General features: G+C 29.6%; 2 protein-coding genes across 2 annotated transcripts; both read left to right on the top strand.

The window, feature by feature from the left end:
• The first annotated feature begins 3554 nt into the window (after window positions 1-3554).
• LOC107896141 (auxin-responsive protein SAUR50) lies at window positions 3555-4185 on the top strand. The gene has a single exon (XM_016821267.2). It carries the CDS (start codon window positions 3628-3630, stop codon window positions 3940-3942), a length of 315 nt encoding a protein of 104 aa, XP_016676756.1. The 5' UTR covers window positions 3555-3627; the 3' UTR covers window positions 3943-4185.
• Window positions 4186-13722: 9537 nt separating this feature from the next.
• Window positions 13723-15247, top strand: LOC107897605 (60S ribosomal protein L8-3). Its single transcript, XM_016823104.2, has 2 exons — window positions 13723-14274; window positions 14717-15247. The coding sequence occupies exons 1-2, from the start codon at window positions 13835-13837 to the stop codon at window positions 15057-15059; spliced, it is 783 nt and encodes a 260-aa protein (XP_016678593.1). The 5' UTR covers window positions 13723-13834; the 3' UTR covers window positions 15060-15247.
• Window positions 15248-23596: the final 8349 nt, after the last annotated feature.

Below are 23596 nucleotides of genomic sequence, written 5' to 3'. Positions count from 1 at the left end.
GTTTAAACAAGTTCTTCATCCCAATTTTCATGCCTTTGACAAAATATATATTGGTGGAACTAAAATTTGGTAAACTATAAAAATAGTGACTTAACTATGCTTTTGATTTTATTTTAATCACTCTTCCATTAATTGTCATTAGAGAAAATTGACTTCACTTTTATTTATTTGCCTAATAACAAATTTAGCTCTCAATTTGATATTAAAGTTTAAAAAATCAATGTTTTTTATTTTAATTTTAAAAAAAATTAATAAAATTAACCATCAACATTTACAAAATTTATCAATTTAATATTAAAAGTTTAAAAATATTTTTAGATAAAAATGATTTAAAAATTTAAAAAGTATAAAAGAAAAAAAGCTGGATTCAAATATACTAAAGTAATAAAATTGTTAAAATTATCATAATATGGAGTAAATGAAATGAAATTAGTGGAATCATTGAGGTTTGGGGTTAGTATTTTTATAGTTTTGTTGTAGGTAATTGGGGTTCATATAAGAATGTATGCAACAGAATAAATGGACAATGAAACTCTCACAAAAAGAGTAAAACCTCTTATTTTCTTTGGTTTTTCATCACATTGTTTTCTACTCCCTTTTTATTCTAATTTATCAGTATATACATGGAATCACAATGGCACCAATTTAGTAATCTTAATTTATCTTGAGGGAGTTAAGCCCTAAAATAAGTCAATTCGTGTTTAAGATAAGAATATTTCTAGATTTTCGTTCAATGGGTTAACCTAATTTACTAACTAGGCTTAATTGATGAAATTAAATTTTACGTTTGCTATTAAGTGATTAAATAATTGACGGAGATCCAGATAATTAATTATATTAGTTTAATGAAGTTCAAGGTGCATAATTTCATTTACTACTTTCAGAATTTACTTCTATTACGTATTTATTTAGTTTTTTTTTCAATAAAAATAGAATCTATAATCTATATAAAAATCACAAATTTAAATTTTTTTTGTACTGGTGAGAATTTTTATTTATTTATTTATCATATCACTAAATTTATATTTAAAAATAAATATAACATTTAATTTAGAATTATTAGTTAAAAAAGTTGAAGTCAAATACAAATTGTGATAATTATATATCTAAAAATATTTATAATTTTATACAAGTTGTGATGATTACACATTTAAAAATTAATATAATTTACAATTATTTTTTTGAAAGGTAAATTTATTAATTCATTTAATGAATGGAACTTTACAAATATAGAGGAAGAATAGCAAATATTCATCATAGATGGTGAAGGATAAGCTCCATCATCACAACAAAGATTTTAACCTCAACACCAATAGAACATTATGACATATTGACAATTGGCTTTGTCACAACTCAAGCATGACATATTTGAAGTGGTTGCAAGCACTTAGTACGATAAAGAAATCAACACAGGATTTTCCAAAGCAGCGACCAAAAATCGATAAAAGAATCAAGCATTCACCAAACTAAAGAGGATAAGAACAAAATCATCACTAAAATCACTTGTAAAACTAAGATTACATGCATAAGTAAGACTAAAACTTCTAAAACTGAAAATTTATTAAACAATGGAAAAACAAATAAAAAAAATATAAAACTTAAAGACAACACGGGTCCAAATCGACACGTGAAATCATTTATTATTCTAAAATACTTTCAAAACAGAAACATATTAAGAAGTTGACAAATAGCCACCCACTTTCTAAGAAAAACTATCGGTGGCTGATGGACTTTTAGCGAATGACAGGCACCGCCATCTATTCATCACAACTTGTGAAGACAACAAAAATAGTATTATTAGTTAAAAAAGATTGTGCTGATTTTAAAATAGTATTATTACTTAAACAGAAGTTTAAGGATAAAATATAGGAAAAATCTGTGATAATTATAATTGAAATTGAAATTGAAATTATTAGTTTAAAATTTTGTGCTAATTTTATTGATATAAACTAGAGTTATTACTTTAATAGAATTATAAGCAACTTAATTATCACTTAATTAATATTAGAGTTAATTATATTAGTTATTATTTTGAAGAATGTTACTTTACATTAATTATATAAAGTAAAACTATACTGTATGTTGAATATGTTAAAAATCAATAAAAAAAAGTTAAAAATAAATATGATTTGAAAATTCTCTATTATGATATTTGAATAGACAAGTTAATATATTTTTAATTATATCTAATAATCTAAATAAGAAATATTATTTTTAGCTAATTATTGTAAATAAAAAATAATTTTAAATATTAATTAAATATTAAATGAGTAAAATCACATGCAATGCATGTGACATGAGCTAGTATATATAAAAGCATGAGTTTAGAGAAGCTTTTGAATTAAGGAGGGTCCCCTTTATTGTTCAATATATTATTAAATTAATATTAAAATAATAATTAGTTAATATTATTATATGATAATAATAAAAGTAATATTAATTAATATGATGGTATATTAATGTGAAATTAATTAATTTGGTAATATATTTTAAAAATTAAAAATAAACAATAACATAATTTATAATTAATTAATAAAATTAAAAATCTATAAAAACAGTGAATAACTTAAAAATAAATAAATAAAATTCTATATATAAATATGATAATAATTAATAATGTTTAAATCAATATTTTTTATAATTAATAAAAATAACATGTGTGACATTGACATTATATATAAAAGGATATTATCAATATATTGGTAATTTAATCTATACATTTAATTATTTATTCATTCTTAATTTATACATTAAAACTCAAAAAATATATTTTATAATTAAATTTAACTAGTAAATTTATTTATAAATATTAATGGCATCAAATCAAATCAGTTCAATCCAACACAAATTTCGACTTGACAAATGATATATGACTCATATTTATTTGAGAAATTAATATAAAGAGAATCATTTAGTTAATAATTAGTATTTTGTATTATTTATATTTCTCATAATTTTTTAATATAAAATCATATTTTAGCATTAATTAATAGGTTTTGTTTGGAAAAAAAAATATGAGTTTTATTATTATTATTTGAGATGCTTAGTTATTGTTATTTTATATTAAATAGATTTAATTAGTAAATATATATTTTAAAATTTTAAAAATATATTATTTTAAAATTTTAAAAAATAAACACGTACAGAAAACAAAAGGATGAGCCCGCAAAAACTCAATGCTTATGGGAAATCTCACTTATCCTTTTATTACTTGATGGATACATGCAATTGCGTAAACAAATCATCATGAAAGCGAGACTGTTTAATGAATTATCTCAGCCCTGGTTGGAGCTAAGTCATATATCTGGACAGACAATTGTGGAAAAGTAGGAAAATTAAGCATAGAAAAAATTGGACCTATGTTGTCCATATGAGAGGCAACCTGGTAGGCTAAGTCCCACTAAAGTTGAACGTGAAACCTGCATGCATTTTCAGCCATCTCCATTACGTAGATCCTCGGTCTGTTCATTTCTCCCACATACCACATGACTTTGTTTCCACATAGAATTCTCTCTTCCTACGCTTCCTCCACGTATATAAATACCTACATTACCTTCCTCCCTCGCCGCCTTTCTTTCCATTTCTCTACGTTTTAGCCTCCTTAACTATTCACTCTAATCACAAGACATGGGTATCAAGAAATCAAATAAACTACCTCAAACGACAGCTATCAAGCAGATTATGAAAAAGTGTTCTTTGGGGAAGAAAGAACGGTATGGTCATCAAGGAAGCCTCCCTGATGATGTACCTAAAGGCCATTTTGTTGTATATGTTGGTGAAAACAGAAGCAGATACATAATCCCAATATCATGGTTGGCTCACCCTGAGTTTCAAATCTTGCTTCAGCGAGCTGAAGAGGAGTTCGGGTTTACCCACGATGCCGGCCTTAGAATCCCTTGTGAAGAAGTCATTTTCCGGTCTCTAACAGCCATGATTAGATGAACAAACTTTGACAAGCTTAGTCAGGGAATTGAAGAAACATAGCTTTGCTTCATTGCAGCCTTTTACATACTTACTTACATACATACATACACCCTTTTGCATGATATGCGTTGTTGTTGTTTTTACCATAACTGCTTGACATTTTCTTTTTCTCAGCACTATTTACAAAATGTATGGAATTTTCCCTCAAGTGAAACAAAAGTAATGAAAAGACATCATGGAAAATCTAAGATTGTGTTTTTATGTTTTCCTTCTTGATATATGAAAGAGTTTATAAATTTCAAACCAGGACACAATCACTTGTAACCGTTGAAATTAAAAATAAGATTGTACAATAAATTTGTTAGCACTTATTAGAAATAAGATTGTAAAATAAATTCGTTACCGCTTATTAGAAAATAAACCAAGCGAAAATAAAAGAAGGAATCATTATGCCGTGAAAGAATCACTGTCTTAAAAGTAAATTCGCCTTGATTAGTATGTTGTCTTCTAAAGTTAACACTGGACTTCAAAATTTGTACACTAAAATAAAGAACGTGGAACACAATTATATTGCTCTTCTTTGAGGAATCAGGAAATAAGATAAAAATAAAATATTACAGTTGGTTGGAAAAACTTGGTTAAAAAGTTTACACTAGGTTCAATTTTCAAGAAAGGTTACAGAGGTTACAAATAGTCCCGCTTAAAATCCAATCTTCTAGACGGAATTCTCTAATGTAATTTTAATAAGATGCAAAATTTTAGAAAAAAAGAAAGATGAGAGAATTGAGAAGAATGAAAAAAACTCTAATTTTATTGCTTATAAAAAATAGGAGAAATGAATCCTATTTACAGGATTCTTAAATGGACAAAATGGTCAAATGACCATATTGCAATGATTAAATTCTAATAGTCATATTACAGCGGCCAAATTTCAACAGTCATTTTATAATGGCCATCTTCCAACGATCATATTGTAATGATAAAATATTTGCGTTATTCCGAATAAACTATTTCATTATGATCATGAATTACTAGGTGATCATACTGCAATATGTTAGACTTAAATTTAGCATGCATGTAATTAATAGAAAAAAGAAGAAGAAGAATGGCGTCATAATATGGAGTTAACGACAAGGAAATAAAGTGAAAGATGTAGCTCCCATTAATTCAAGTGTGCATTATTTGTTAAACAACATATTAATCTATTGATAAGATGGAGACCTTACACAATAAATGGTTTATTGTTTACACTGCTTAATCTCCTTGTCATCAATCTCGTACACTATGCACATGCAATGAGGGTCCATTGTTAGCTAGGTAGGGTTCCTTTAGCAAATTTCTAAGTTTTTGTCCCTTCCATTTAAGCAGTCCATAAAGTGGCTGAATTTGATAGCCACTCGCATAAGCAAAAGCCTTCGGTTTAGTGATTGGCAAGCATCTGTCATCGGGAATATATGGCATTCAAAGTGATGGTCCTGCGTATTAAATGGTTGGAATTTGTTTTACATGTCTGTCACATTTGTAGCAATTGCATCTACTTTCATGTGAAATAAATCTAGTTTGAATGGATAAAGTTGTGTATTTTTTAAATTTGTGATTGGCAATGGCATATATATTAGCTACACAATAAATATCTAATCTGTTTCTTTGTTTAATTACAAGTACAGAAATGCAGTACTGGGTGGAGGTGGGTTAGGTGGAGTGGGTTGTCAGTAATTGAAGTACACAGAATATAGATTATATTTAGGTTAATTTGTTTACAGATGTTTAATCATGCATGTGAGATGTTGGCAGTCAATAATGATGGAAATTAGGTAATAAGTTGAATGCATTTGGGACTTATTTTGTTGACAACTGTCTCTCCAACTATTCTTATTTCGTATTGCTTTCAGATTATATGTTCAACAAAATGGATAATTTTTTAGCATTACATCTAATTAAGTCTTAGATTTTTTTCTATTGATATACTCTTTTATGTTTTTCATAATATATCTTTTTTTTCAACAATATATATTTTACAATCTTAATGTAATAATTTGAGTATTGCGCAAAAAAGTAGGGAATTTTAAGTAGTTTTTGAGATAGGGAAGATGGCTAATGTTTTTAAAGCTTTAAATTCACTATGTGGATTGCTTGTGTTGTTTAATATCATTTTAGTTTGAATTTTTAAGGAATGATTATCTATAAATTATCCTAAAACATTAATCAGTGAAAACAACTAATTGAGAGAAGTTAATTTGAGTGTGAGTTGAGAATTTTACTTGACGACTAGCAAACGCTTAAGTGTGGGGATATTTGATATGTGCTAAAAGTCATATGTTTTAATCTCATTCTTAATGCATTTTTGGGTGATTATTCGATGTTAATGGTGAATTTTATGCTTCTAATCCTTTAAATTCATGTTTTTATACTTATGAGAGCATTTGGGAGCAAAAGGAGCAAAAAATGAGTGAAAACCGAAAAATTGAAGCAAGTTATAGGAGCCATACGGCCTGGACACACGACCGTGTGAGCCACATGGGCTACCATACAGCCATGTGCCAGGCTGTGTCGATTTTGCGAATTGCACTCCGAACAATGGAAGAACGTGACTTTTAGAGTTTTTCAGGCATTTTAAGGACCTATATATGACAAAAATAATAAGATAGGAGTGAGCTGTCATAGAATACACAAGAAAATAACTCAGTAAACACCATTGAAGAGGATTCTGAAACAGATTTCCATCAATGTTGAAAATTCCCTTTTTGATCTCTTTGGAGATTATCATGAGTTTCTTTGTTTCTTGTAGTTATATTTTATTTTGGATGTTTTTATTTTTTAGCATGAACTAATTTTTTATATACCTAGGGAGATGAACCCTATGATGAATTATGTTTTTATTTTTATTTTTATTTTATGTAATAAAGATTTAAATCTTGGTTTAATATTTCTAGACTATTGATCCATATTTGATGTGCTTAAATCAAAGGAGGAATAGACCCTGTTTAAGAGTAGATATAGTGTAATTAAGTGGAGTTGCATGCAATCCTAGAAATAGGACGACAAAAATCTATCGGATTAGAGTCAAATCTAATAGGGGAATTCATAAATCGAATTAATACGATAATAAGGGTTTTAATTAGAAAGAATTTTCACTTACTCAACCTAGAGTTAGTTGCTTTTATCCTTGAAGAGATATATTAGCATAATTTAGGGATTTCTACAAATCAAGATACTAAGTGAAGAAATTGTGTAATTTAGATTGATAATGACAGATGAAATCTAGGTGAATTCTTTCTTGGGTATTGTTTCGCTTAATTCTTTCTTGGGTATTGTTTCGCTTCTTGGTTGTTTACTTGATTATTTTCCTAATTTGTTTTTTGTTGCGTTCTTAGTTAATTAATTTAGTTAATTTTAGTTTTAATCATTCATTCAAATTTATCGGTTAAATAATAGAAAAAAAGTAATTACTAGTATTTTTAGTCTTCGTGAGAATGATATATTTGTTCACTGTAATTATACTGTTAATTGATAGATGCATGTTCCTTAGTCGGATTTTTAGTTGGTTTCGTAGACATCAAGATGGTTTAAGACTTTGTTGTATCTTGAATGCATAATAAAATCTTAAGAAAAGTGTCTCATGCTTCAAAGTCTATTTTAATTACTTTATTATACATTTTTCTAATAACACTTTCTAGTAGGATCAAGTAAGAAAAATCGAGAAACTAAAAATTAATTCGAATTGAGGTGTTTGAACATAAAATGAAATAGAAGTTAAAAAACGCAGTTAACTGAACTGATTTTTATTTTTAATTAATTTATTTTTTATGATGTAAAAATAAATATTTTATATTTAAAATAATGAGAAAAACTTAAAAATTTTATATAAAAATGTATTTTTAAAAATAATGTATTGATTTTTTTATTGTAATTAACTTATGAAAGTGTCGACACTCATGGATGTCGAGTTACATATAATTTATTTGTGTTTAATTTTTATCGTTGGGCAATTAAGCCCTAAGAAATACAATTAGACCTCAACATCCATGAGTGTTAAGTTATTCTTTATTTAAAATTTAACCATTTAAAAAGGCTTAATACATAATTTGGTTCCTAAGTTTGATACTTTTTTTTCTAATGTGGTACTTATGTTATTTTTTGGACTAATGCGGTATCTATATTTGGAAAAAGTTATACAGTTTGGTACTTAAAGGTAACAGTGTTAAGTTTTTACCAAACTGTATAACTTTTTAATTAGTATTTAATTTAGACTTTAGAGTTGATTTGATAAAAATTCATAATTAGCTAATAATAGTAGTAATGAATTTTGGTCAAATCAATCCTAAAACCCGAATTAAATGATCATATATTCATGATTTTTTGTATTTTTGTATGTCAAGTTAAGTTCTTTTGACACTTAAAAAGCTGGTTCTCAAGTATTTTATAAAGTTTTTTAATTACTTTTTGTTACTTATTAGATTTTATGTTAGAAGGTAGTTTTATTGCATTTCTTTTACATTTGAGACCCAAATTGGCAAAATTATGTCATTGGAAGTTTAGTGATTAATTTGAGTTAGTGTAGGGAGGTGATTGACGTTGAACATAAAAAAGGACTTTTACTGTGGTCGAGATCACAACATAGGAGCCTGTTTGTCACGACATGGGCCCTTCCACCACCTCGAGGAAGTTGAACTTCACCAAAACTCAACCTGGAGTGGCTTATTGTGGAGGTCACAACACTAAGGATAGAGTGTCACGACACTAAGCCTTAAAGTCGCGATCCCATGCCATCGAGGTTGTGACTCCAAGCCAAATGTTGAAGTGAAGGGAACCTAGTGGCCTATCGTCCAGGTCGCGACACTAGCAAGGTCGTGTCGCGACGCCGAGTGTCCCTCATGCATTTTTCATTCCAACTGCCATTGGTGTCTCAACATCAAAGTTTGACGAGTGAAAAAACTGTACGAGTAATTTTATGTCCAAATAAGCTTAAGTCACTTTTCTTTTAAGAGCATAATTGTTAATGTTAGGCTAAATACTTTATTGGTTGATTGATGAGTGGGTGACTTAACTAAATTATTATCTATGCTTTGATTATTTGTTTGTTCAATTGTATTGAATTGCATAGTACACTAGAATTGACATCTCTGGTGGAAGATTTAGATAGACGAGACCGAGAGGAGATGCTATCATGTAGGATTTCAATACTTGTGTGTTGAATAGTGAGACCGAGATGATATCTGTATGCCTAAGTGAGATCGAGAGGAAAGCTTAGGTGATATCTTTTAGTTTAGGACCAAGAGGAGATTCCTAGCTAAGAATGGCAAATAATATAATTAACATAGATTTATTAGTTTAGTTAGTGATTAACGATTCATTCGACTATTGTTTCAATCCCTTTGCATTTTTCTAGTAAAAAGGAAGAAAGTTAGTTTGATATTTTTATTTGTTAATTTAGAATTTAACTTTAATATATTTTCATATTTCGTTTGCATTACTGATTTTTTACTCAAGTAGACTAGTAGTTACTTATCTTATAATTAATTTGACAAACACATTTATCAATTTAATAATCTCTTAGGTTCAATCCTTGAAATATTCTGTGTGTTCCATAGTAACATTATAAATACTACTACTTGATATTGTCACACCTGCAATAAAAGTCACTTTTAAATCTTTATATTTTGTGCTAATTCTTTGCTCAACGTATGTATGTTGTAATGCGATCAAGTTGTTGGTGTCGTTGTTGAGAATCGTAACGGTGTAAATGTGTTGTTAAGTTAGTTGTTTCAGAAGAGCAATATTAGTCAAAAGACTAAGGGATTAGATAGTGCCTTACTTTTCATGTTTTGTGGTTTTATTTTTTTGTTATTTTTTTGTTTCCCTTGTTGAAGACTTCATTTAATCATGTTTAATAATAATGATTATAGGTGACTGAGAGACCAATACGGATTTAACTAGAGATCGAGTTTAACGAATGAAGATTCAACGAGTCGTTGGAGTTATGATGGCAATTTTGGAAGGTAAGAGTATTCGTATAAGCATCATTATGATTCGTATGGATATGCAACTGAGATGGGTAGCTACAATCAATGGTGGTTGGATAATTATTTGACATATGATTTGTATTCTCCATATTATTTTAAAGTAATATAGAGAATGATGAGTATACTAAAGATCCATCCTTTGCTACACGGATTGGATTGGTGGAGGATAATATGTCTTAATGCCAAGCTACTATGTCCTCCATTTCCAATACGTTGGAGTAATTATTGAAATTTGTCCAATGGAAGAGGTCGAGCATGAGGTTCCCAAACTCGAATAGGAGACTTACCTTACCATAGTTGAATATGACATGTTTAATATGGATGTTTAACAAGAGTTCATAGTTGGAGATTGTGATGAGATCATGAGAAACGAAGATGATATCTTTACTTCAATTGACATAAGAGTAAGAGTAGATTTAGATGTAGAGGAAAAACTAAACCTGGAATTAAGTTAAAGTGTGAAGGAGCTAACATACTTTCCAGCTATCGTTGTGGAGAAATCAATTGACGTACTTCACGATGTTATATATTTTTAGTTCACCCAATGCTAACCTTTAGTATTTAAAAAAAGAAGAAACTTTTGCATGCTATATGGGCACACAAGAAGAGACCATTGAGTAAAAAAAAACACATCAACCAACTATAACAATTGTTAAGTCTTATTTATGCAGTCATCCAATGATATAGATTTTAACCAAAAGAAAAGATAATAGATTTTAATTGTAAAAAAGAAACTACCATATTTGGGTTTGCAACTCTTTTTTTCTTTTATACTTTCACTAATGATTATTTAATTATCATTTTTAAAATTTTATTGAATTTAAAAACAATTATATGTAGATGTACACAACCTGGAGATCCATTCGGAAGAAGAAGACGGAAAAAGAGAAAGCGTATTGGTTGGGAGATTGATTCATCTGCTACTAAGATATAGATGATAGCTTGGAGGAGAATGTTCCCTTGAGGGAACAGGCTATTGGAAGGAAGCCAAGGACTAAACACCCAAATGTTCCACTGTCAACAAAATAGGAGAACAGGAAAATGAAGGAAGCTAAAGTTTCTTTCAAAACATAATGGGAAATGGAGAAAGATGAGATAAATACAAGGAAAGATGTTAGATGAGAAGATAAAAGGTTTAAGGAGAGATTACGAATAGTTATAGACTTTATATTAAAAAGAATAAATATGATAGATAATGTTAAAAAATCTAATAATATATAATAATAAAAAAGAAAGAAAAGAAGTAGTATTTTATTAAATACCAAAACATGTGAAGGAAAAGTAAATAAATTTATTTGATTTTCATTTCTCATAACATTGACTTTTAAAGGTTTTTTGTTTTTCAAATTTTATTTAAAGATATTTTTAATTTTATAAAATAAATAAACCAATTTTAAATCGGCTGAACTGAAAATAGGTGATTTGATCGATTCGATCATTAATCTGACTCCTAAAATATTGGCCCTATCAAATAATAAAAAGAAAGAAAATTATTTTTCCTTCTATTTTTTTATCTTTCTTATCAAGTACACTTATTTTTAAAAAAAATTATGTTTTCACCCTTTTTTTTTTTTAGTTTTTCATTTCTTAATTTTCTTTCTGCTCTACAAAGTAAAAGCCACAATAAAAAAGACAAGAAATCTCACATAATTTCAAGAAAAAAGAAGCTTGGTTAAATCCCACATCAACCGACTATAACAAACGTTAAGTCTTTATATATCACTCATCTGTGTACTCTCTAAGCTCCCTCCTATGTCAGGTGAGCATTGCCTAAGCTCTATTGCATTTAAAAGGACATTTACTTAAATGCTACATATATTTTCCATTGTTATTTTTTTATGTTAATTCCTTTTGTCGGCTTTTGAAAATGTAGAATCGAGCTGATAAGTAGTATAATTGCTTTTTTCTTGTTTTGTGCCTAAATGTGTTTTTTATTCAGGGCTTTTGTGGTTTCTTAATATTGTAATCTTTTCTTCATTTTTTTTTTGTGCGTTCTTCCTTTTGTCTGCCTTCAAGGTAGAATCAAGCTTATAATTAGTGTAGTTGCTTTTTTTTTTGTTTTTCTTTTAAGCGTGTTTTTTATTAAGAATTTTTGTAGTTTCTTAATATTGTAATATTATTTAGGGGTGTTAGCTTTACAATAAAAATTTTTGCTTTAGCAAAAAAAAACATGGAAGGCTGATATAGGCTCAAGGCAAAAGCTTCAATGGAACTTGGTTGAATAAAAACATGGAAGATGTGTTTCCCTCAAGGGAGAAAGTATTCGCTTATGAAGGAAGTGCATTTCTTAATTCCTTTGCAGGAATTACGTTCTATGAATAAAAAAGGTTAGGTTTAATTATGAGTCTAGTTCTTCTAATATGATGAAATTTAAGAATTAATTCCCATACTTTTTAAGTAAACCTTTCTAGTAGAAGAAAGAAAGGACAATCTGGATACTAATAACCAATGACATATTAAAGCTTTGACCCTAGTTGAACCTTGTTTCATCACCTTAGCACCTTAGCAGGAAAAATAGCTTTGCGGATGAGTGGATATAAAAAGGCTTACAACCATTTAATATAGTTTGGTTGATGTGGGATGTAACCAAGTTTTTGCTTCATGAATTTAAGTCGGATTTTCTCTATGTTGTATGCTCATAAAACATGCTAAATATTGCAGATCCATCCACTTCTGCGAGTACGTGATATAGATAAGAAATTAAATCAACTGTCATTATATTTTTTTTCACTCTGCTTATTTCCATGTATTGCAGAACCAGCTTGAAAGCTAGGAATTTGTGTAGGTTTGATCCTGGACCAGTTCAAAACACTGGAGAGGAAGAAAAATCATGCAAAAAAAAGAAAAAAGAAAAAAGGTAATGGCCCAGACAAGGTCTACCACGAGACTCAGAGCCGTTAACTCAAGTCCCATGGCTCAACTCTCAACTTGGAACGAGCAAGCCAGATAAAAACCACTCCAGATCCGACTCGCATAGCCACCTCAAAGGCCCCTACGCGGGTTACAAGCTCATGTTAACAAGCTTGGCGGCCAGCTAGGAGAGCAAGGGCTATATATACAATTAGTCCTTTTGATTTGGGTCGATGTGGTATTCTCTTTCGTTCGAGAATGCTTTTACTTGTTGAGGTGATGAGCTTGGGAACTTCATGGAAAAGTTTAAAATGAATATTTGGATAAAAATTAGACAATAGGTTTATATAATTTGTGAATAAATTCATCCTCAATTAAACATAATTCTAATTTGATTTTGTATTGAAGTTGATTTCAATATATAACATTGAAGTGTACATAATATTGTCATTGAAGTATGCATTTATCTTAATTCAAATCTTAATATCAATGTCTTTTTATTTTATTACTATAATCTTATATTCCGCCACCTAAATAAATTGAAGTAATGTATCATACCAAACATTTCATCCTATAATATTACATTCTCATAATCTCATTGCATAATCTTAGATTGTTTGAACCAACCGTTATTGGTAATATCGCATTACCAAAATCACGTTGTTTGCTGGATTGGGCCATGTTATTCACGAAGCCTGTTTTCTCTAAGTATTTATGTTGTGAATGTCTTATAGTTTTGGACTTCTTCCAGTTGGTTTTAGCCTTATAATAAAATCTAGTAGATTTAAATAATAATAAAAAGAATTGCACTTCATATGCCCATCTGGCTCAATGCTGACACGCCAACCCAAAGTTTTTGTTTCTTTCCCAAAATCATAAGCCCAAAAGTTAAAACCCAACAACAACAACAACAAAAAACCCTAAAAATCATCATTTATATATCAGCACCCAATCCCTCTCCCTCAACCTCCATTTTGCCCATTCCACTGCTCGATCTCCTTACAGCTACCGTACACACTCACACACACATTCACTGAATGGGTCGAGTCATCCGAGCTCAACGTAAGGGTGCTGGTTCCGTCTTCAAGGCCCACACCCACCACCGCAAGGGTCCTGCTCGTTTCCGCAGCCTCGACTTCGGTGAACGAAATGGCTACCTCAAGGGTGTTGTCACCGATGTCATCCACGACCCTGGTCGTGGCGCTCCTTTAGCCCGTGTTGTCTTCCGTCACCCTTTCCGTTACAAGAAGCAGAAGGAACTTTTCGTTGCCGCAGAGGGTATGTACACTGGACAGTTCGTCTATTGTGGTAAGAAGGCTACTCTTGTGGTCGGAAATGTATTGCCTCTTAGATCTATCCCTGAAGGAGCTGTCGTTTGCAACGTCGAGCATCATGTCGGTGATCGTGGGGTTTTCGCTAGGGCTTCTGGTGATTACGCTATTGTTATTAGTCACAACCCTGATAACGACACCACCAGGTCACTGATTCTTGCTATTTTTTAACTTCAATTTTGATTTGGATATGATTGATGCCTGATTATTATTTGGATCTGTTACCATTATTGTCGTATATTGTTTTAGGTATTGTTTATCCTATGTATATACTTTGCAATAATTATATGTGCTCATATATAGGCCTGCCTCATGAGAAATAAAGAAAATTACATATTGCATGTGAAGGACTGGGATTGACCTAGCTTGAACTATGAATTGATGTAATGTAAAATGGAATAGCATCTCTTAGGCAGACTATACCTTCTACTGAGGTTTTAGTTGGATGGGTTGCCTTAGATCACTATTTTCGTTCTTAGATGTGAAATATCGTTTTCTTCACAGGTTCAAGGGGATGGTAACATGGTTGGGGAAGTTTGGATTAATTAGTTGTTTTGGTAGTGAGACTTTTGGATTGTAATTTGACAGGATCAAGCTTCCATCTGGTTCGAAGAAGATTGTTCCAAGTGGTTGTCGTGCCATGATTGGGCAGGTTGCTGGAGGTGGTAGGACTGAGAAACCTCTGCTTAAGGCTGGTAATGCTTTCCACAAGTATAGAGTGAAGAGGAACTGCTGGCCTAAGGTTCGTGGTGTGGCTATGAACCCAGTTGAGCATCCCCACGGAGGTGGTAACCATCAACACATTGGTCATGCTAGTACAGTTAGACGTGATGCTCCACCTGGACAAAAGGTTGGTCTTATTGCTGCAAGGAGGACTGGTAGGCTCAGAGGACAAGCTGCTGCCACTGCTGCCAAGGCCGATAAGGCTTAATAGGATACTACTAGTTGTTTTGGCGTTTATATTGACATCAATGACTGTTAAAGCACATTTAAGCTAGAAATTTTGTTTGAAATTTCAGATATGGTACTGTTTTGGAGTTTGGATGACGGTTGTTTATGTTTTGAGTTTGGGTTTTTATGTGAAAGTGTTTTATGCCAGTGTTTCCAATCATTGTTCTATTCGTAGCTTCCGTAAGGATTTGGTTTCCGATTTCATAATGTTTTCCCAAATAGTTGGTTGTTGACGTAATGAGTGGTGAGGCACATATTTGGAGATGTAATGGCTTTGGAAAAATTTAACTACTTTTTTTTTTTTTTTAAATCTACAAATGAAATTGGCAATGACACATTTTCTATGTTTTAAATTTATTCATTTAGATATTTCATTTACTGTTCAAACTATCCATAATTTTTAAAAATATATTTAATAACTTTATTTTTTTTTCGTTTATTAAAATTCTATATAAGCAACTTTCGATTTCCTTTTTATAGAACAACTTCCAAAATTTTTAATATGTTTATATAAAAAAATATATAAGGATAAATATCAAATTGATACATTTGATTCAATTTGTAATTTGATACATATAAATTTTGATTTTTTATAATTATTCATATCAAACTTAAATTTTAGTTAATATGTATACATAAATATTTAATTTTAATTCAATTATACATACTACAAAAATGAACATATCGACTTATTTTTATATTAGGTAAGTATAGTTATTTGTATATGTAACATGTAAACATAAAATGATGTTATATAATGATGTTAGTTCATGTGTAATATTGCACATCGAGCCAAAGTTAATGGGTAGTTTTGGGATTTGCCCCTAATATATATTATTATATATTTAATTTTATGTGTTATAAATTATAAAATATATAAAAATAACATAATATAATAAATTACAAACTTAAAATGGATTAGGTTAAGCTCGGGCCTTGAATTCTTGAGCCCGAACTCAGTTCATATTTTAATTAGACTTAATCTTTTAGCTTAAACCCATTTTTTATGGTCTACTTTTTCCTAAATCTTTCTAATTTTTGGATGGACATTTAAGCTTAGGCGATAGTTTAACTCTTGAATAGATCTAAATTTGAGCTTATAAATTAATTAATCAGTAATTGATAAAAATAAAATCAATCAAAAATGAAGTAATAGGTGAGTATTTGATGGGTTTGATTTTTATATAAAAAGATTTATTTATTTATTGAAGAAAAGAAAGAATTACTATTGCAAAACATTTACTATATAATATATATTACTCTTACTGAACTTCTTTAAAATTTAAATTTAGACTTAATTAATTAATTAATTGCGTTGGATTAGATTGGGTTATTTTACATTTGAGTACTTAATTTTATATTTGATAATTAATTGAGTTGGGTTATTTATTGAAATTAATTAATTAATTAATTGTATTTAGGTATTTTAGATATGGGTGATATAATTGGGTTGGGTTATTTTATATTTATGCTGGTTTATATGCCTAATTGGTTATTGTGTATTTGAATATTAGGTTAGGTTTAATGTTTGATCAGCTAGTATATTTAAAATACAAAATCAACAAAAAAATTGCCTGAATAATTTGATAAAATTAAATTAAATAAATTGAAATAATTCAGTTCATGAAAGAGATGATTGTTTAGGGTCAATTTGACATTGATGTTACGGATGAAAAGTGTTTTTGAAAAGTTTAGTTTAGAAAAAAATGCTTTTGGAAAGTTTCGTGAGAAAATATTGTGAAAAAGTGTGGTTTGTTAATTTAAGGTGTTTGACATTGCTGTCAATAATTTTGGTGGGAAGCTAAAATGATCATTTTAGACATGATATTGAAAATTAAAAATAAATTGAATTAGATAATATTTAAATAATTTAATATAATTATACATAATATATATTTTAAATACTTTTTAATAATTAATAATTTATTTGTAAATTTAATTCTACGTGAAATATTTTAAAATTTTAAATATAATAAATATTATCTAAATAATTTAACATAATGATATTTGTAAACAATATTTAAATAAGTTAATAGAATGGTACATTAAATATTTAAATGATTTAATATAATGAGATATAATATTTTAATTTATCCAAAATTTTAAATACATTTTAAATAGTTAATACAAATAAGGGTATTTTAATAATTTGCACTTCCAAACGCAAAAGCCAAAAATATTTAAACCCTATCTTTTGCGTTTGGGTAGAAAATTTCTTTTCTACCGCACTTTCAACCCCAAAGCCAAGTGTTTGGCATTGTTTTTGGGGTGGAAAAGTGTTTTTCCAACCCCAAAAACATTCTCGAACAGGGACTAAATAGTGTTAGAGGTATAGTTATCTCGTTCAATATAACCTTTTTAATATTTCATTTGATAATTGTCTTCTCGATGGTTTTTACATGTAAAGCGAAATGTATAACAAATAATTGCTCATTGATTACTTGAAGTTTAATTAACATTAAGTTACATCACATAGTCGAATTATAATGCAAGAAGATAACTTGTATTAATAAGTAATCTAAATCCATGGGTTAGATTGAGTAAATGACTTATGTTAGGACAATGATGTTGTCTATAAGTGTAATCAACAGATAACTTGCCTTGCCGATCAGAGCAAGATTGACTCTCAAAAATAGAGACATAAATGTGATTGTCTGGGCTGACAATACATTGAATATCACCCAAATTGGAATAGTCTTAGACTCATTTATTTATTAATTCACATGTGGCATTCATAGTGTAACTTACATAAGTCCTAAGTAAGTCAATGATCATGTGTGCATGACTCATGTACTTGAATATATTGAAAAACTATGCTCTCAAGGAAGTGAGTTAAAAGTTGGTATGTTGGGTACATGATTTATGCACGATGTTTGCTTCACTTACAATAGTGGAGTTGTAGCTTGATAAAAAGAGCAAATGGTATTCTCTCGTTGGTATTGTATGGATTATGAAAATAAAATATGGATATTGGACATTTGTTTGGGACAAATGATTTTATCATTACTGGTATAAGTAATAATAATTTTCATTACAAAAGATACAATAGTGACCATGAGATAAAATAAAAAGATTGAATTAGGTGAACGTATTTAGCCTAAGGAGGTCCTGGATATCTTAAGAATGTAACACAAATATGACAAGCTTATTGAACTAAAGCTTGGAATAAGTAGCTTGTGTAATAGCATATAATGTTAGTGTGTGGAGATGAAAATAAACTATTTAGAAATAAACCAAACGCTTCAAGGCACTGTTGAAAATAATCTGGTTTGAAAATGATTTTCTTGCACAGCAGAAAATTAAAATTTTAAAAACTGAACCAGTGTATAATATTTATAGCAATAAACCCTTTATCAAAATCGCACCTATGTTTTCGGCTGGACAGATCCTTGTCGTTCTCGAATTTCAAACCAATGATTTTCTCTAGTATTTTCATACCACGAACTACTTCGAGCGTGTGCTCAAATGAATTCGAATCAAACACGGTACCATAAATTATTTACTTTACTTTCAGTAGGAAAACAAATCTCTCTTTAATAAAAATTGATAGAATTGTTATTACGGAAAATAGAATTTATACTTTAGAAAATAAATTCTCACTATTTTCTGGCAGAATAACAATATCCCAAAGTCGTATTTTTAGCCCTACTAGTGCATCTATTTATATGGAGAAAAAGTGAAACCTTTGTTAAATTAGTAGAAATCTATTTCAATAGAAAAACAAAATCCTTGTCTAACTAGACGAGAGAGGGGCGACAACCCTAGTTAAATGTACTAGGGTTTGTTGTCCCATGTATTTAGCATGAGGGTCTTTCAAGCCTTTCCCGTATCGGGTCCAATTATAAGTAATTTTTGGACTTCCAACATTGTGCTTTATAATTCAATCTAACCCAATACTTGTTTTTCTATTTCCCAAAATAAACATCATAAATTAATTTAAATAAATGAATTTCTCAATTAAATGATTTTTTCAACCCGATTCTAATTTTGTTAAAATCATTGCAACTTTATCGTAAAAGAATTTATGAGAAAATATATTTAATATTTCTACATTCAATGGATTCACTATGACCAATTAATTTAATTCATTTTCAAACTTAAATTAATTAATTAATAATTTGACAAATTATAAATTAATTTTTCAGGTCATTTCAATTTAGAAAAAATCACATTCATTTCTGAATGTTTTCCATTTCTTTAATTTTACCATTTATATCTATTTATGTTCATTTGATTCAACATGCAATTAATTTTTAGTTTCAACGAGCTAGCGGAGAGACTGATTAGACATATATAATTAGGGCTCAAATGATTTATATTTAAGTTTTAGCTTTTCCCCTATTAGTTATAAACTCATTTAGTCACGAAGTCATTCCACTATAGTATCGTGATTGGACTCTCCCTAATGAAATACCGTTACGAAAACAACTCGATCAGTGTTCGTCCAATGACCTTTTCATAAGTGTGTTATCCTTATATTATATCCTTAATCCATTTGGGATAAATCTGTTCTCCCAATATGATCCTATTTTATCTCATTGTAACTATGATATCCTGAACTAGGGCCTAATCAGAATAGTGGTTTCGGGACCACAAATCCGAGATAGAAATAATTATTTTATGATTATTTTGAGGTTTATGATATGATTGCATGATTGTGTGAAAATTTTGTGAAGAAATTCTATGCATAAAGTGCTTAATTTGAAGTTAGGGACTAAATTGAATAAGTTACAAAATTTGCATTCTAGAAGTTTCTAGTATGAAATTGCTTTGAAATATTAATTAGGAGGTCTTAAATAACAATTTGACCAATTTCTAAGCTTATGGAAAAAAATTGGACATGGATGGAATTTTTGAAAGTTTAATAAGGAAGGGCATTTTGGTCATTTTGATATTAAATTAAATAAAATGGGAAAAATAACACAAAAATGATCATCTTCTCCATAAGTTGCTGCCAAATTTTTCTCTCCACCATAGCTAGGGTTTCAACACTTTTAAGCCTTAATTGTAAGTGATTTCTATGCTCGTTTTTAATGTTCTTTACATTTTTGAAATCCTCGTAGCTCGGTTTACCTGTTTCTACCAATATTTTGAGCTAGGGTTTATATTTAAAAATTTACCCATGAATGATATGCATAAATTTTGATGTTTTATGGTAGAATATGAAGCTTGAGATTGTGTTAAACAACTTTTGCTACGTGATTTTACGTAAAAACGACTAAAATGACATAATCGGTAAAAATACCTAATGTTCATAAGTACATGTTAGAGTGAGAATTGGATGTTGCTGTAGAAGGGAAAAATGATCAGCATATCAACATAAGAAAATAGGATGAAGTTTAATTTACGAGATTTGGGGAAAAAGTGTAAATATGTGAAAGTTTAGGGGCAAAATTGTAATTTTTAAAAAATATGATTTTGGGTTGATTTGAATAATATGAGTCCTAATTAGACTATATTTGAAATGATAGAGTAAGGAAAATTGAAATTCGGGCTAAAATCGGTAAAATACCAAGTTGTGGACAAAATGGTAAAAATGACCATTTCCGCATACGAGGTAAGTTCATGTGTAAATAAGGTAACATAATTTTATTTTAAGTGATTTAATGATATTTATGATATGATATTTATTATCATGAAATATTGTGCTTTGTGAATTATTATTTGGTAATATGCAAATTATGTGAACAACTTGATAAGTATGAGATGTTAGCAAGTATCGGTTTTTACATTTCGAAGAAGGTGATCAAAATGTAAAATTGAAAAGAATCCCGTTTGAACCTTGGGAATAGGTTAGGGTACAAGTGACATGTCACTAGGATGGTTGAGTTCCGAACTCGTTGAGTTGAGTCTGAGTTCGTGAGATGTAACTAGGCATCTGAACTCGTTGAGTTGAGTTCGAGTTCACTTATGGATGCGAACGCCCGAGCTCGTTGAGTTGAATCCGAGTTCGCTTATGGGCGGGTTACATGGTAGCTTGGCTACATATGTGGCACTTATGTGCAAACTTTCCATGTATCCAAGTTATATTTCAATGTGTTCAACGGGTAAAATTCTAGTGAAATGGAAGAATACTCAAGATGCAAGTGATGTATTGGTAAGTGTTGTGGAATGGGCACTTCGGACAAGTATGTACTTAACCCTCGGGTTGAGACTTGATACGACAACAATAATGTAGTAAGACGATGAATGATGAATAGAAATGTGATATATATGTTTTGGTGATATTATGCTAATGTTGGTTGGTATAATTGCTTTGTTAAGTTCTTTGTTATTTGCATGTGAACTTACTAAGCATTTATGCTTACTCCTTCCCTTCCATTCCTTGTAGTTTTGACAAGCCGGTTTGGATATCAGGATGGTCGGAGGCACGCTCACACTATCAATGGACCATCTCGGTATGGTGGATTGCATATTTTGGGAATATGGCATGTATAGCATTATAATCCTTGTGTATATAATCTTATGATATAGCTCATGGATGGAATGGAAATGTTTGAGAATTATTAGCTATTGGAGTGGATAATCGAGATTATATTTGATAACACGTATGCTTTATGTGCTAACTAATCTATGGAAATCCATAAAATGGTGAAATTGGCTATAAAACAGAATCACACAGCAACAATGACGTGAGTTTGAAAAATCACTAAAAATATTAGAGATAGAATTAGATGATGAGTAAAATATGGAATTGAATCTTAATGAATCTATTTTCATGTGGAAGAAAAAAATAGGTAAAAGAGTTGTATTTTATGAGATATTTATGTTTTGGTGAAACAGGGTCAGAGCAATTTCTGGATTCCCTATTCTGACTTTAGAAATTCAACATAATTTGTGTAAAAATAATTAGGACTCACAATTTATATGTATGGATTCTTTATTGAGTCTATTTTTAAGTGAAACAAACGACATATCATTGGATTTCTGTACAAAAAGAAATTTGATTCGTAGTGCACAGGGGTCAGAGTAGCCAAACCCTAAAATAGGGGAGACTTTAACTAATAAACTGCACTAAATGGCTCAACCAAAAATTCTAGAAAAATTTAGTAGATAGATATATAAGTCTAGTTTCAGGAAAAATTTACGGATCTTAATTTTGAATTTCGGAACTCGAGATATGAATTTTTAAGTGACTGTGATGCAGTTAGCCAGCTTGTCTGGAAATTTTAAAAATAAATTATTTGAGCTGTTTAATTAATGAATTAAGTCAGTTAACACCTCGTGCTCGACTCCGGCGATGGTATCGGGTACGGGGGCGTTACAGTAACCATTACATCTTCTTTCATGATAAATCAATTATTATCAAATAATAATAATCAAATCATTCATCATAAAGATGAACGACTCGTGACCATGTTTACTTTTCATCATCTTGTAATGCTAATGAAAGAACATCATTTACCCATATCTCGGGATATGAATTTTATTATTATGAATGATGCTACATACTGCAGAAGTCGTATGCCTAATGCATCAGCTTTCAGTTCCTTCTCTATTTGAACTCAGGCTTTTACTTATATCAAAGTATACGAGTCACGCATACATAATCTATCATCCACTTAAGATTAAGCTATGCTACACTTTGAACGTCATAAGTGAATAAATCCATAAACAGATTCATGATATATTCTTCTTAGGTTTAGTCTAATGTACTATCAGTCTAGTCAATCACATATATGTCTCTTTCTTCTAAGAGTCATTTGCTCTGATACCCTAGACAAAATATCTTTCTAATTAGACTTGATAAATGACATATTAGTCTTTTAATTGGTTTGCTTATTTTCGATTACACTAAGGGCATGTTTAGGTTCGTCTACTAATATAAATTGTATTTCCATATTACGATTCGACTACGTAATACCACTTAATATTAGTTTAAACATTAGATATCTAGTGAACTGATATTTGCTTCTATTTTGCTTTATATGCAAAAACCACGTGAGGAAAATATATAAAAATGTATTAAAGTAATTCATGAATAATTTTATTAACCACTCTGTTCGAAAAAGTTACAAGTGTACATAGACAAAAATATTACATTTAGGACTACAGATCCAACAGGCTTTAAGGTTCTATTCACCCTTTTATATTTTGGTGCACAAGAGTTACAAGCAAATAAACCTCGAGGATACAATGAAGCTTAGTGACATATGTGTTTTGCATTCACAAAAACAATCCAGTAAGCATTGAGTGAAGTATAGTAAGGATATCAAATTCTATAAAGAATTTCTTCAATAATTCTCTATAAAATAATTTAGGAATGTTAGTATGTGGAGGGAGAACACAAAGAACTTATTTTCTAAATATTTTTTGGTATGCCATGCAAATGAAATTCTACTCCTATTTATAGAACTTCTCATGACTCTTCATAGATATATAACTATTTAATCAAGTGACATTATCTTTGGTGTTTAAAATACATAACTTATCACCATGAAAAGTGACAACTCTTGATTAATAACCAAGTAATATAACTATTGTTTACTTATAACTTTTCATTTGCAACTATTAGAA

The sequence above is a fragment of the Gossypium hirsutum genome, chromosome A10, assembly GCF_007990345.1.
Source record: "Gossypium hirsutum isolate 1008001.06 chromosome A10, Gossypium_hirsutum_v2.1, whole genome shotgun sequence".
NCBI classification, from domain to species: domain Eukaryota; kingdom Viridiplantae; phylum Streptophyta; class Magnoliopsida; order Malvales; family Malvaceae; genus Gossypium; species Gossypium hirsutum.
Note: the sequence above shows the minus strand (reverse complement) of the source record. Positions and strands in the feature narration are given on the sequence as shown.